The sequence below is a fragment of the Crotalus tigris genome, unplaced genomic scaffold (genome assembly GCF_016545835.1).
Source record: "Crotalus tigris isolate CLP2741 ecotype Arizona unplaced genomic scaffold, ASM1654583v1 scf7180000024370.6872682, whole genome shotgun sequence".
NCBI classification, from domain to species: Eukaryota; Metazoa; Chordata; class Lepidosauria; order Squamata; family Viperidae; genus Crotalus; species Crotalus tigris.
In genome coordinates, this window is record NW_024100540.1 from 2,870,449 (window position 1) to 2,886,219 (window position 15,771).

At 36.5% G+C, this 15,771-nt stretch overlaps 1 protein-coding gene across 1 annotated transcript; it reads right to left on the reverse strand.

Moving 5' to 3' along the window:
* Nucleotides 1-853: 853 nt before the first annotated feature.
* Nucleotides 854-14,724, reverse strand: MRPL38 (mitochondrial ribosomal protein L38). The gene is made up of 9 exons (XM_039328059.1): nucleotides 14,609-14,724; nucleotides 13,038-13,217; nucleotides 12,344-12,478; nucleotides 12,041-12,249; nucleotides 10,306-10,378; nucleotides 7,801-7,846; nucleotides 5,879-6,037; nucleotides 5,026-5,162; nucleotides 854-1,249 (listed from the first exon to the last, which is right to left on the reverse strand). Exons 1-9 carry the CDS (start codon nucleotides 14,673-14,675, stop codon nucleotides 1,113-1,115), a joined length of 1,143 nt encoding a protein of 380 aa, XP_039183993.1. The 5' UTR covers nucleotides 14,676-14,724; the 3' UTR covers nucleotides 854-1,112.
* Between the last annotated feature and the right edge of the window lie 1,047 nt (nucleotides 14,725-15,771).

Sequence of the window (15,771 nt, forward strand, 5' to 3'; positions counted from 1 at the left end):
AGAGTAACACAATACATCATATTTATTTAACTGCTAGGAGAGTAACAAAATCATTAAGGACTTTTTAAAAAGTATAAATATGTTAAGTGTAACATTTTACAAATTTAACTTAAATGTAAATAATGGAATACATCTTCCTCCAAATATTGCCATATATTTTCTTAAAATTGCTGTATAAAGCTGCTCCTGTGATATGTCCCATCCTTAATTAAATTCTAAGGGTATGATCTAAAGTAAGGTTCCAATAGCATTCATTCAGAAACACGTTGGTAGTTATTTGCAATGGCTCTATATGGCTGCCCAATTCACTCTCAGTGACTCCAGGTGGTTACAAAGAATAAAAACCCAATATAAAAACAATAAAAAAACGTAACTCGCCACCCCTGAAGAGTGCCCGAAGAATTATCAATTGTAATCATAGTTGGGCCCTGAGGGACAGTCTGGTATGGTGGTTAAGGTATTTGGCTAGAAACCCGAAGACTGTGAGTTTTAGTCCTGCCTTAGGCCCAAAGTCAGTTAGGTCACGCTTAATATTGGGAAAAAGGCAGTGATAAACCAATTCTGAAAATCTTGCCAAGAAAACTGCAGGGACTTGTTTAATCATCAGCAGTCAAGGCTGGCTCAGAGGAAAACACTCTTAGTTGGAGGCTTTAATGCAGGTACACTGGAAACAGAGGGAATGTGCTGCCCACACTTATGCAAGACAATCCCAGCAACCTTAATCTGCAAGTGAATTCCATGGGCTTCTTCCCATGAAAGTGGTTTCAAATATTTTGAAATCATGCTTTTCTTTTTTAATATAAAAGATAATGCATAGTCCAGGTTCTGTGGCGATTGAACACTTTGCAACATGTAATGTATTGTCTAATTTTATTCAAATAAAAATATTTTATTCTTCAAGTTTTCTTGATTAAATTCTGGAAAAAAAAATAACAAAGTCTGTGACACATATATACCAGAGAGATGGAAACTGGATTTTCTTCCAAGTAGGTGATAAGAATAAGATAAGCTGGGTGACTTTCAATTATATTTTATGGACTTCTGTTTTTTTGGACCAGACCCACAAAGTATTCTGTTCGGGTCTCCTATGGAAAGAAGCATGTTTCTTCTGTTCAGTAAATGCCATAGGTGGGTTCATCACTGTCCCTGTACCTGTCCAGGTACCTCAGAGGTTGACGGTGTGGATATTTCTTCTGAGGGGGATGATATTTGGGTGGCAGAACAAAGTCAAACACTGGTTCCTTCATGTCTATAAAAGGAAAAGAGAATGTTAGCACTTTTCAAAAATTATAAACAAAACAAGCTCTTATTTTAAGATTCTTATATCAAGGTTGACCAATTAATGGTTCATCATTTTTCTATCTGTCATGATTTGCAGTATTTTCACTGTGTCCCGAAAAAGCATATGCTTCCTTTCCTTCCTAGTAAAGTGAAAAGAAGTGAATTCAGTAACTATAAATCTATGTCCAGATTGTGGTTGATCCAGTCACATTCTGCTGATTATTATCTGTTCTGTTTGTTTCTTGCTCACGTAACTTTCTGATATGTTCAGAAATTTCTGGACTAAATAATTCTGAAATTTCTACAGTCAGTTATTCTCTAGGTAAAACCACTGAGGCCTGGAAGCTGCACCAACTAACAGTATATGGCTTAAAATATAACCCAGTAGTACAACACTCAATAGTCTTAGCATTAGTATTTCAAAAAGCAAAATAGTTTCAAGCTAGTTACTGCTTGAACTTTGAAGAAACAGAATAGGAAGAGTATTAAACTTTTCAACTTTGGTGTTGGAGAAGACTCCTAAGTACACTGTGGACAGACAAGAAAGCAAACAAATGGATTATCAAATAAATTAATATAGGGTTTCCACTTGAGGTACGAATGACCAGGTTCAAATTATCCTACTTCACATACGTTATGTGAAGACCTAACTCTCTGGAGAAGGAGTTAATGCTGGGAAAGGAGGAAGGAAAAAAAAGAGGAAGAAACCAGCAATAAAATAGATGGGCTCAGTTACAGTTGTGATGTTCACATTATTGGAGGACCTAAAGATCAGGTTAAACTAAGAAAGATCATCAGGGAGAATATTGATATATGTGCTTGCTAAAAGTTGATGCCAACCTGATGGCACATAATAAATCAATCATTACTGGCTTCCAGTTTTGCACAGCAGCCGAGGGATCACTCTGCACCCTACAGCCGATTTCTGCCTGTTAGGGGACTCTAAATGGGCCTAAAGTCGCCCCGGAGAGGTGACAAAGGAGAGAAGCCTCACCGACTGTAGAGAGATAGCGGTCGATCTGGTCATTCAGGGAAAGGCCTCCAGAAACCAGCAGCAGAAAGTCTAGCTTAATTCCAGAGTCTAGCCCAAGCTACAAGCAGCTGAAGCCCAAAAGCACCATTTTAAGCTAACTGTAAACAATGTGCTTGGAACTGGGTAAGAACATTGATTTTCTCTCTTCTACTTGATAATTGATTTCCTGGGGGGGGGGGCCAAGAAGCAAAAAGCCTCCGAAAGTGAAAAGGAGGGGGATCTTTGTCCCACCCTCCTACAGAAGGAAGTGGCGAATTAAACTTTTTATGGGGGAAAGAAATATACTGAAATGAAATGCATATAAGATCTAACTCTGGATAAGTTTGAAATTGGTGGAATTTGTTAAGATTTTCTTTTTTAAATAATGAAAACAGAACACAGCAATTGTTTATTTTGAAAACTGAAAAACGAATTGATGCTGATATCTAATGGTGGATGAAAATATACAATAGTAGTTGCTCCAATACAGGAACTGGCAAAGCCCAGGAAAAGATAACTTGTCTTTGTGACTTTCAATGCTTTAATAACAGAGAACAGCTGTGACAAAAAAAAAGAAAACATTTTGGGCTACCTACAAAGCAAGAATTATAACCTTTAGAAAAAAAATGACCTTTCTGGATTATAAATACCTAGTGAAATGTGACTCTAAAGCTGTTTGCAGAGAAAGGAAAACCCTGTTTTTGGCTATCATGGAAAACCAGAAATCTGCAGAAAGAATATACCAAGAAAAAAAAAAAACATTATCCAGGAGGAGATGTATGCTATGTTACAATTAATTCAAAGAACAATGATCTCAAACCACGAGGATATTAAAAATAATTCTGAAAATATAAATGAATACATCTCCAATTTAACTTTACAACAAAAAAAACTCTCAGAAAATAAAAATAGAGAGCGAGCAGATAAAACAGACAACTGAACATAAACCAGAGGAAAGAGATTTAAAGATGAAACCTAACAATAGAAGGGAGTATGACTTAACCCAGGTGGAAAAAAACTTGCAGGAAATATTGAATATGGAAAAGATAACTTATACTCTAAGATCACAAAATAAGTCTGAGGACAAGAAAAAAGATTCAACAAAATGGATTACAAAGCTGTCAAAAGAAATACGAGAACTTGGGAGACAAAAAATGATAAGAGATATTAAGAGAGAAAGAAAAGATTTTCAATGAATACAAAGGGGCGAAATCTTCCCATAAAAACATCTTACTTGATTTGCCTTTTGTACCTACAATACCTACAAGACTATGGGAAGACTCTTTGATTCAGCGGAGCATATTGATCAGGAAAGATATTTGGCCCCCCCCAAAAAAAGGCTAAAGTGAGAATTAAGAAATTAGATGATGGGATTTATCAGAGGGAATATTTAAAAATTAAACATCTGTTTGAATATGGTTAAAGAAATAGAAAGATTTTGGATATAAATGAATTTTAGTTTAAGAGGGATGAGCCCTCAAGTAACATAGAATTTTTCTTCTTTTTTTTTCTTTTGTTTTTTTGATATGAGAAATATAAAAATGTCGGGATAGTTTATATAAGTGTTGGGATGGCCTGCATGAGGAAAAAGACTTAAATATTTAAGTAACTTTGAGAAAATTTTAACTGCTAAGAATGTTCTGAACATTGTGGGGAAAATAAATTTAAAAGAATTTTGTAAGCAGGATCTATGAAGAGGCAATCAAGATGATCAGTTAGAAAAGAAGCTTTATATTGATGTGGTTATTATTTGCAGAAATATTAGAAAAATGTCTATATTTAATTGTTATTTATCAAAATAATAAGAATTGTATTAATTCAAGGATGGCAAAAGAGAATATTATTGGAAGAAGAGAAAATCAAGCAAAGCTACTATGTGGACTACAGAATTATAGAAACTAATTGTTATTGGCTGTTTTTTTAAATATAAACCCAGACAACACGCTGTTTACCAAATATTAAGGTGATTATGTTAAAAAAAATCAATACAATATATTTAATACATAAATAAATAAATCATTACTACTAAAAACCTGAAATACATACAGGGGGACTTTGTTTATAAATTCACAGAAACTGCCACTGAAAAGAACATAATGAAACAGCAATAGATATTCCTCAGATTTATTATACAAATAACAAGGGAACAAAGGGAACTTAATTCACAGTGTGATTACTTAGAGGAGAACATGATTTATCGTTATCTTTTCAGGGATGTTTCTAATCCTACAGGCCCTGAAATTCCCTAGTGGTTTTCTATCCAAATACAAGCCAGGCATGACCCTGCTTAACTTTTCAGCCTTGATAGGATGAGTCTCATGCTGCATCTGTAAAGATTTTCACCATTGGAGCTCCTAGAAGTCTTAGGAGTAGGATGCTCGGCAACTCCGCCAGCACCCTATTAAACATGACTCCCACTTGCAGTTTCTATTCCATTCATATTTACTGAATGCTAAATTATAAGTACATTTGCAAGTTCTCTGCCATTCTATTTCAGTGCCAATTACAAGAAACAGACTCTATAAAAGAGTGACTTATCAAGGAATTTTTGAAGAGGGAGGTTCCGGTTTCTATCAATTTTGGGTTTAAACTATAGCTTACATTCCACCCCCACTCCATATAATGGGTTTTTTGGGGAGGGGATAACAAATTTTAAGCCTGTCCCAACATTTCATTTCAACCCCCCCAAAAATGCAAAATTGTAGATATTTTACATGTGGTCCATTACTTACTAAGAAGCTCATAAAAGACGTTTGTGACAGAATTATCCCACTCGCACTGGAAAAACACCAGTCCTGCTGGTGTCATATCACTCTGATGCTTCTTGTAGAAGTCAAATGTTTTGAAGGTTCTCATCTTGAGGCTGTGACTGAAGAGATGAAAATGCAAATGCAGTGGGTTTGCCTTTTGTAATCTCTTCGTTTATTACTATCCCCCTGTTCAAACATCAATTTCTGAACTCTTAAAATGACAATAGAGATGTGCTATGTGTCGAATACTATGTTTCGTAATTTAATGTCAATGAAAGTGAAAAAAAACAATTTAAAACTGGCTTAAATATTAAACAAATGTGAGGTTTCTGGAATGAGAGAATTATATCCAATTCTCCTATTCAACAGCCACTTATAAGCAGATTTATCTTGACTGTGTTCCCTCTGCCTTCCATTGTACATTCATTGTACAGCCATTTAAAAAAACAGAGCTTAGTGGACACCAACACCTCTACCCCACTCTATCTGTGGGCATCACACTGGGAGATCCCAGAGTTACTTAATGTAACTATGGGCCATATGCTGATTTCTACCCAAAGAAGCAGCCCAACGAGTTGTATGTACAGACTACCGTCCAATAAAAAGGTTTCAACATTTAAAGCCATTTAGCTAGTTGTGCTTGTTTTCAATTTGTGCTGTGTCTATATTTTTGGTTTGTCTGCTGAACTGAACTGTTTAATATTAACTGTTTATTTTTAATATTAAAAATATCTTAAACTGTTCAGTTTTCCTTCATAAATCTGTCATCTCCCGAGATAAGAGGTAATATCCCAGTGCAACCTTCTTTCATTATATGGAAAATATGAAGAGTTACCATGGTGTTGGCCGCACATCTTCAGTAAAATCAATTGGCTGGTGCTGTTTGAATAGAAGGAAGACGTAGCGATGGTATCCCGTTCCTCTGGCTGGAAATGCAGGAAAATAATGGCAGATTTCTTGCCCTGCCTCCATTTGGTTGCCCGGAATGTTTCCCCTGTTGATACAATCCAAACATGTTTGCCTGACATTACTCCCCTGAACAAACAAGGAATTTATTCTACAGCCACCAAAGGATAGACTAGTGTTTATCTTGGGGAAGTTGGAACTATTCCAATGATAGTAATGAAGGTTAGGAAGCTCCCTTGCAAAACTGACTTGTTAGTTGGCAAAAGCTGCCAGCAATTTATCTGGGCAGTGTACAGCCCTAAGCACATCCCTCAGGGTCTTTTAAGTTTACCAGGTAGACAGCTGTTGGATTCCAAGGATCTCATCTCTGCTCTAACCAGTTATTACATTATAGTCTCAGAAATCAATGCAATCCTCGGGGTTCTGTCAAATTCACAAGAATTCCTGATTAGACAATTCAAAACTATAAAGTTTACTGAAGGTCAGGCAGCTTTCCACCAACTTTTAAGATGTGTGGCTTTAAATTCCCTAGATTCTTTGCTGTGGCCACACTGGGCAGAGAATTCTGAGACTTGAAACTCTCAGATTCAGAAAGTGTCCTGTCTGGGGAAGGCTGAGGTTAAGAATTTGGAAGGCACTGGGCTTCATTCCTTCTAATACTTTTGCAATACACACCATCTTCTTAGTTTTCTAGTTCCATATATTCTTGTCCCCCTTTTGCCTTGAGGGAAAATAAATCACTCATATATAATCTTGTGGCATTATTGAACTCGGTGTTACTTTGGTATAGTATTAAACAATTTAAAATTGGCTTATACTACATAGAATATTGGATAGATATTAAATAGATGAAAGAGACAATATGGGATTTCAGTTGTATCTTCCTTGGTTTGTTAGAATGGTCCAGTTATTATCACATCTGGCAAATATACTGGCTTCTGAAAAGTAGAAACAGCCAAAGAACCAATATCCACTCTTTTCTTAGCTTTGGACCATTGAAATCATAGACATTTATTTAAAAACTAATGGCTTCAAGTACTTGCCTTATAGAACACAGAGCAGAGGTGGTCAAATATGTTCCAGGGAAAGAAAGAATAATTTTAAATGAAAAAGGAGTACATTTCAGCTGGTCATCAAGGGAACATTTCTAACAGTGTAACCTGTTCCATCAACAGAAGACAGTGGAGTCTGTTGGCTTGAAGGCCATCTATTGGGGTTGCCATAACAGTAGTAGACTGTACACTGAGCAGTAGAATAGGCTAGACCAGTGGTTCTCAACATTTTTAATGCCGCGACCCCCAACCGGTCATAAGTCGAGGACTACTCAACCGGTCGTAAGTCGAGGACTACTCAACTGGTGCAGCACCGTTTGCAGAATGGGACTTTTGGCGGGCTCAGCAGGGCAGAGACAGCCTGGACAATTCCTATTGGCTTTTGAAAGCCAATAGAATTAGACTCTATTCAAGAGAGTCTATTCTACTGGCTTTCAAAAGCCAATAGTATAAAAGGGAATAGCACAGCTAAAGAAAAGGGGAAAAAAATGGCGGACTGCGTTGTTTGGCGACCCCCGTGAAATGGTCGTTCAACCCCAAATGGGGTCCCGACCCACAGGTTGAGAACCACTGGGCTAGGCTCAGATCCCATCTAATCCATACATTCTATGGTTCTATAATTATGGGTGGATCAGGAAAATTAGCGTGATAGTATACTGGTAGCTAAATTTTGAGATTCTGTTCCAGATTTCCTTTTAATATAAAAATGATACCCACAATGCAGGAGGTTGGAATAGAAGACCTCCAAGGTCCCTTTCAACTCTTGTTATTCTGAATTTGGTACAGTGCTAATACTCACACCAACCAATGGACGTACTCCAAATTGCCATCAGACAGGTGTCCATCTGTACAAACAAGGTATACAAAACCCCGGTAAATATACAACTCATCTTACAAAGTATGTCTTTATTATACTGTTTTTGCTGAAGCATATTCAGGTTTTTTTTTCTTTTTTACTACAACAGTTCATTTTTCACGCTACTATAACAAAGTTTTACAATGGCTTTTTAAAAAAAACTTAGTGATAAAGGTTGCACAATATTATATAAAGAACATTCGACAAAATAACCCCCTCCCAGTTCTGATACATCTGTATCACATATTAATCCTTAGTCACTTACCGATTTTAAGACTACAATTAAATTATAATAAAATATTTAAAAATTGCAAAACTTTTCTAACTATTGCTTGATCTCTTTAAATGAGGAGTCCTCATATTCTGATGCCTAAAATGGCTAGAAAATGGGATTGAGGTTAGACTAGATTATAACCTTCCCAGAATCACTAGGATAATGGGATGGGTGACATAGAGATTAATTAATTAAATGAATATAGCTATTTACTATGAACATTTTTACTTTAATCTATGGCTCATTGGGGTTGCCAGATCTGGCAGGCAACATTTCAGCAAAAGCCTACAATGGACCTGGACAGACAAAGCAGCAATTGAGTTTGGATAGTAGTGCAACTTTATCAGCTTTGGAAAAAAATTTGCAGCCTTCTTTTATGTTGCTCACAACATCTACAAGCTTTAAACACAGGCTAGGGACAAAAAAAAAAACATCTAGAACTTGCAAAATCTTCCTTTTAAATGCCCAGTCTACCTTACAAAAGAAAGAATTATCTAAATTAAATTGAACAAAGATCTAGGCCAGGGATCCCTAAACGCTTCATCTCAACAACCCTTCATGCATTTTCAAATTGTTCATCGACTCCCAAACATTATATAAAAATAATTTGATACTTAAATACTACAAACAATAATAATAGACACCTTTAACACTATCAAACAACAACATCTGCCTATCCCAGGTCCTTGCGAAGATCTCGATAGGTGGATAAAAATATCAAATCCAAGTTTGTGGGATGGTTTCCCAATGTTTTGTTACCAAGCTAGGTAACATCTTCAGCGGAGTTTAGGGGATGTCAGTGTTCTGTCAATGTACTGGCACGCCACAAGCAATTCTATCAACAGATACATCAACCTACAACCAGCCTATAAACTCCTCAGAATCCAAATCAACCATACAGCCAACCAGAGACGGTACGGACCCTCAACCAACCCATGCAAGTCTCCCCCTCCTACCAGCAGTTCACCTTCCAATGACCCTGACCTGAAGTAACCTCCCTATCACAAGCCTCTCACTGATGACTCATACCTGACCCATCACAAGACCCTTATTTGGCACACTAACACCTGAAGCCCTTATAAACAGAACACTGACACTGACATCCCCTTAACTCCACTGAAGATGTTACCAAGCCTGTAATGCAGACATGTCAAACGCAAGGCCCGGGGCCGGATGCGGCCCGCGAAGTGGTTGCATGTGGCCCGCGAAGCCACCCTGGAAACAGTGAGGGAACGGCCCCCTCTGCCTTGGCAGGAGTTGGGAGCCAACGTACAATTTTGTGGTAGCCATCTATGCTGAAACGCATTCAGTCTTAGCTCCATAATCCCCCCCCCCCGGATGGCCTGAGAGGAACAGTGAGGCTCCTCCAGTGGACCATGCCTTGGCACTTGCCCTGGTCCCACCCCCTTCTGCCAGAGACCCTCAGATCTATCCCACTCCTGCCCACATCCCCACAGGCACCCTTGACGTGAACGATGTAGAGCTGGCCACACCCACCCAGTAGGCCGCACCCAACCTGGCCACACCCACCCGGCCCCGAGAACAACCGCAATGCTGATGCGGTTCTCAATGAAATTGAGTTTGACATCCCTGCTGTAATGAAACATTCAGAAACCAACCCACAAGTTCGGAGAATGAACCTTCACCCTCATCCTACACCCGAGCTACAGATATTCACCCCCATTGCATACCAAATCCAGTCTAAACATCTAGCTGACTATGCAATGAACCATAGTAGAAGGGACAACTCAAGGTTGCTCTCACCAACAACTTACCATTCAGCCCTGGGTAACATTGTCTTGCTGCACCTCAACTTCAGGACTAGAGACTGGAATGGAACTCTACAGAAACCCCAAAAGATTGACTCCCAATTGATCTTTGATCATATATAATCTGCTATTGATCCCCAGCCATTTATCGACTCTTTGAATAGTCCCATTGACTATGGGGGTCAATATTAACCACTTTGAGGAACCCCGATCTAGGAAGCTTTTCTTACTTACAAGATTTCTGATTTTTTTCTCTACAAACCTTTTCACTAAAAAGTGTCTGCTTCTGCTGCAGCAATTGGATTTTAATCAGAAGTTCCATCAAAATATGCAATGTTAAGAAATATCCAACTGTTAAGAAATCCTATCATACTAAGAAAGTATTCCTAACATAATGGCACTTACCTAGATTAGTGAGCAACAAAGTCCAAAGTGTTCCTTCATCTGCTTCAAATGAGATTTCAGGAGGATTAAAAGCCTAAACAGGAAAATATGACAATGAGTATTAAATAGCTTATTCTCCCACTCCCCACCATGGTCCTGAATAAAGAATTACAACTTTAATTGTAAGCTATCCAGAGTCGCTGAGGAGTTGAGTGGTTTCTTAGTTGAAATAACAATCATTTGTGTTCTTAAATTATACTTGCTCTCCCGGCTGTTCACAATTTTCACATCAGTCAACAGACATTTATGTCATTTCTTGATGAATGCAGCATGGACAATCAAAACTAACATTCTCAAGGAACCTTGGAGTTAAAAGCAAGATGCGATAGTGAAAAAAATAGGGAGCGGGGATAAATTTGGGAGCCATGAATTGGGAGCCATGAATTGCAAAAGGAAATGTAGTGATGTCCCCATTATATCACGCAAGTGGATAGAAAGTATATTTCAGGATGTTTGGGGAATTTGATTATTTTCAACCCAGGATGTATACAATAACAATCTTGATGATTTACACACTCCTTTTCTTCCATTTTAGATTACAAATAGGAGAAAATAACTGGTCCAAAGACAAATTTCCTTACTGCATGAATTTGGGGGACACTGTGGACAATAAAAAAGAGCATACTGCTGTTAATTGGTAACAGAAATCTCACCCAAACACCTACAGTATTGCAAAAAGCTATCTAATTCTGTAAGATTAGTCTAGCTAGCCCATGCAAAATTTACAAGTAAGGTTGAGGGTCAGTAGTGGAAGCATCTTTTGTCATGATTATGTGATAAGTTAAGAGCATCTTATAGTCCCAGACATTTAATAGATGATGGTAGTTTCTGCTTTACTCATGCTTTACTGGTGCAACTGATACTTTTTTTTTCCTGCACAAAATAATTCATTGCTGATTTTCAGCATTTTAGTTGAAAACTGCTTCAGGTATTGTACTAGAAAAATAATATGGAAACATTTCATAAGTGAAAGTTAAAGTTATATTCACTTCACAGGTAGTCCCCACAGATGCAATTGAGACCGGTAATTGCAGTGTTAAGCAACACAGTTGTAAAGTAAAACATCACTTATGTCAGTTCCAGTTGTGATCATTAAGCAAATTTCCATACGTTGTCAAGCACAATGTTATGCCGATCAGAAGCTGGTAGGGAAGGTCACAAAAGGTGAACACATGACTGCAGGACACTGTGACTATTGTAAATCCATGCTGGTTGCCAAGTGCCCAAATTGTGATTATGTAATTGTGGCAGCCACATCCTCTAGATCAGTTATAAGTCCCCTTTCTCAGCACTGTTGTAACTTTGAACAATTTCTGAACAAGTGGTCATTAAGTAAGGATTACCTGTAGTTAATCTGACAAAGAGAGCACTAGATTATAATTTTGATTATAATTATTCCTATTTACTAGATGTTATATTGTAGAATTAACTTATAGTGAATCTGATTTCATGCAGCTTAACCTAAATAGGTGTAGCCCTGCAAAGTGAGTATTCTGCTGGCAGAGCACTATATTAATACATAGAGAACATATAACTATTAACATGTTTAGAGTAATAACATACTCATTAGACACAATTTTGTGAAACGTTCCAGAAAAATTACTTTAGTGTCTTATACCTAATACATGAGCAACAGATAAACCAAAACCAAAAAAGCATGTACTTTATCTCAAAGCTCCTACTTTTGGTATAATACCTCTGTGGGAGTAACCACATTTCCATAATACACTGGCATAACATAATCCTCATCCTGGTTATATTCCACTTTTAGAAGCACTCTAGGAACAAACAGGGCATTATCAAACAAGTCCCGGTACAATCCATAGTGTTCTGCTAATCGTTGCTTGTGATATGGGCCACTGGTTTTTTCCCATTCAGCTCTGACATCATCTAAAGGAATCTGCACTGCAAACAGAAACAAAATAGTTAGGTAAACAAAGTGGATAAACTCTTGTGAATGCAAAGGAAATAATTGTTGGGAGAACGATTACTAACATACATGTTTTGAGCCAGGACGCCTGTTCCAGTTCCGGATTACTTAAATTTTGCTTCCTAAAAGCCTTTCTCTCTTTATATATAGATATTCGTGATAGTGGAAGACCGGGCAGACCAATGTCGATCTTTGCCTCTTTATCTAAGATTTAAAAGAAAAAAGATTATGCAAAATAAATCTTGCAACCTACTGATGGATAATCCATAACTATTTGAAAAATTGGGCAGAATCAAACTTGTTTAAATAGCATGCCTTAAAGGTGAAAATAACCACTTATTTTCCATCTTAGGATATGTAAAAAGTGCCTGTTGTAGACTTGGAATCTCTGATTTACAAAACTCTTAATGGTAACAGAATTCACTACAAGTTAAAGGAGGAACAATTCAGTTCATTTTTCCAATAAAGATGCTTTGCTCTTTGAACTGAAACAATTGTTCTGTTTTACTTTCAAGATATAATTACAAAAGTCAAATCATCAAGTTTATTTTGTTTATACATTCTTGTTCACTTTCTTAATAGAATTGAATGTTACTATCCAATTCATTATGTTTATTCAAAAATATGTTCTATCATGATCAATAAAATTTATAAGTATACAAAATGCATTATGCCCTTGGGAAAAATATTAAACTATTTAATCAAAGCTATTGGAGGGGAAAAAAAACTGGGCTAGGCTTTTGTGCTCCTCCATGGTTAATACCTTCCTCTGGAGTGATGTGTTCCTTATATGTTCGCCACCAAGGAGTTTTTTTATTCTCTTTTTCTGCTACTTTGAAATAACGAGTGAAAACACGATACTTTTCCAGTGCTTCCAAGTTACTAACATCAATGTCTTCATTAGGCATTGGTCCCAGAGGTACACCCAGTTTGCAGAGAACAGCTAAAACAAAAACACAAAACAAAATAAATTGTATTTTTGTAACAAATTATCTTGTTAGATCAAAAACACAGTAGACTAGATCTTTATTTGGGCTTCTCCTATTGAAATATAACCATCCCACAATGGAAACAGGAGCAAAATGAATAAAAAAGACTGCAAAATCAGATAATTATATTAAAATTTACATTTAATTTACATGTTTAAATTGTTAGACCTAAACACAGTATGAAAAAAGGTGAAAGAATCAAACACTGGATCATGACACTCATTTCTACATTTATTTGTGAATTGTATGAAATAAGTAGAATATAGCACCAAAACATACCATCAGTTTTTCTATCTCTCTCTCCATTTGCAAAAGTATAAAAGCTATTTCCAAGATAACTTTTAAAAACAGAATAGTTAGCAACTGCACTCTTCTTCTAAAATGAAGATTAGATACCTTTATATCTGTATCTACATTTAGTTTATTGGAAATTTACACAATGAGTGGTCACAGAATAAGTAATTTAAACTACTCAAAATGAAGCATTTTAGCTGCAATCAAAATCAATACAATGCTTACACGCATAAAAAGGCACCAATACTACTGGCCAATGTTAATAATCTGTTTTATGTTAGCTTCCAAATACTGAATGCAAAACAAATGCACAATTATTAATATCATAACTGAACACAAATAACTAGTGTCCCCTTCAAACTGGGATAAGTCCTTTGTGGGCACTGTTGATAAAATTTTACAGAATGAAAAAGTGATACATGCATAACCAATCTCTTTATACAAGTTGAGAGCAATGTTCTTGTAATTTTGGAGAAATGCCTTGGCCCTCATGCATCCAACACCTCTCTAGCATCCAACACCTCTCTAGCCTTTATTAAATTGACTACATTAAAAAAAGCTACAGTTTTAAGAATCCACCTTTGAAAGCAAATTTCTTGCACAGAAACATGAAAAAAGATCAACAAATGAACAGCAGAGATGTGCACCGCTGGTGCAAGGTTTAACCCCATCTGCCAAAATATTTTCAGCCTCGGTAGCCTATTATTGTATGATTGTCCGGTTATCTGCAGCACAGAGAATGAAAACTTAGCAGAACTTTACAAGTTAAGATGCATACTATGCTTGCAGAAAAACCTAAATCCATCCTTTAGAAATTCTAAATGAAGAGACCATCATTCCTGGCGTCTTTCAACAAAATACCCATAAAGGTGATAACAATATTCCAGACACAGGGATGCACTGGAATATAATGGAACCAAATTTAACAGGAGGAATGGTCAGACGTGGACTTCTAAAATGCAAAATGAACGTGGGGAAGCCGGTTCCACCAAGCGCTGAAAGATCACCGAAAAAATACCCCAATTTCCCCTTCCGTTCTAGCGTCACCCACCAGTAGTACTAAACTCTCTGCTCCTCCGGAATCCGCGCAGGGCGGCGTTTAGAACGGGCGCCGCCATTTTTGTGCAAATTCTTAGGTTCCCTCTCTTGGAAAGGGTCCATCAAAGCACTTTCGGCGCATAGGAATGATGTCATGCCGAAGTTGTTTCCTCGAGTGCCCGCAAAATATTTTAATTCTTTCAATAATTCTCAGCGTCCGCTTCATTTCTCGATTCGTATAATCGTATACTATAGTAAGTCGTGTGTTTAATTTCTTTAAAATTAGCTGACTTTTCACTGAGACTATAATACAGTAAATGTACATGGTCACGTGATTAAAATGAAGATTGCCAGTCAAGAGCAAAATGAACAAATGTATAAACACACAGAAAATCTCCTGTAATAATTAGTTTTATTCTTTTAGAATTTTTATTTATTAAAAAGTTTTATAAAAATTACAATATAACCCACCCAAAACCCCCCTCTCCCTCCCCAACTTCCCAGAGCTGAGTACAGGGTTACAAATATGATAATCATAATCTAACTAACATTAACCAACTATATAAATAATCAAGTCCATAATGCACTTTATTTATTTATTTATTTTTATTTATTTATGAGACTTATATACCGCTTTAACTCTCCTTTAACATAAATATAAACAAATTGAAAATAAACATAATAATGAAAACATAAACAAATGAATATCCTAATTACTAAACAGTACAATCTCCAAATTGTTAAACAATATTAAAATAATAATATAATAATACTCTAAAATTCACTCATAGGCTAAATGAAGCTTTTTAGTCCCATATTTATTCTGAATATAATTTATCCATCTTCTCCAAACTGAAATATATCTTTCTTGTGAGTGATCCTTCAAGTAAGCAGAGATCTTAGCCATTTCTGCTAAATTTGACACTTTAAGCATCAAATTAGAATTTTTATATGACAACTTTGCTACTTTGTTGGAAAGGTAAGGACTATGTTAAAAGTATAACTTTGATAATTATAATGTAATGAACAAGTCAAGCTGATGCCCTTGGTAGCACTAAACAAGGCAGTTAAATATCCAGGATCCTCTTTCATTCTGATTAAATTGTAGGCTCGTCTATAGTTTTTTAAAAAAATACCTGCCTTCTGAAGGTAATTCAGCAGATCTGAAATAAGAAC

Excerpts from the sequence above, each read along its gene's own strand:
- MRPL38 (XM_039328059.1), bottom strand. The coding sequence starts at position 14,675 with ATGGCGGCGCCCGTTCTAAACGCCGCCCTGCGCGGATTCCGGAGGAGC. Across the intron at positions 13,218-14,608 it reads CAGAGAGTTTAGTACTACTG|CTGTTCTCTGCAAACTGGGT; the intron begins GTGGGTGACGCT and ends TTTTTGTTTTAG. Across the intron at positions 1,250-5,025 it reads CGTCTTTTATGAGCTTCTTA|ACATGAAGGAACCAGTGTTT; the intron begins GTAAGTAATGGA and ends TTCCTTTTATAG.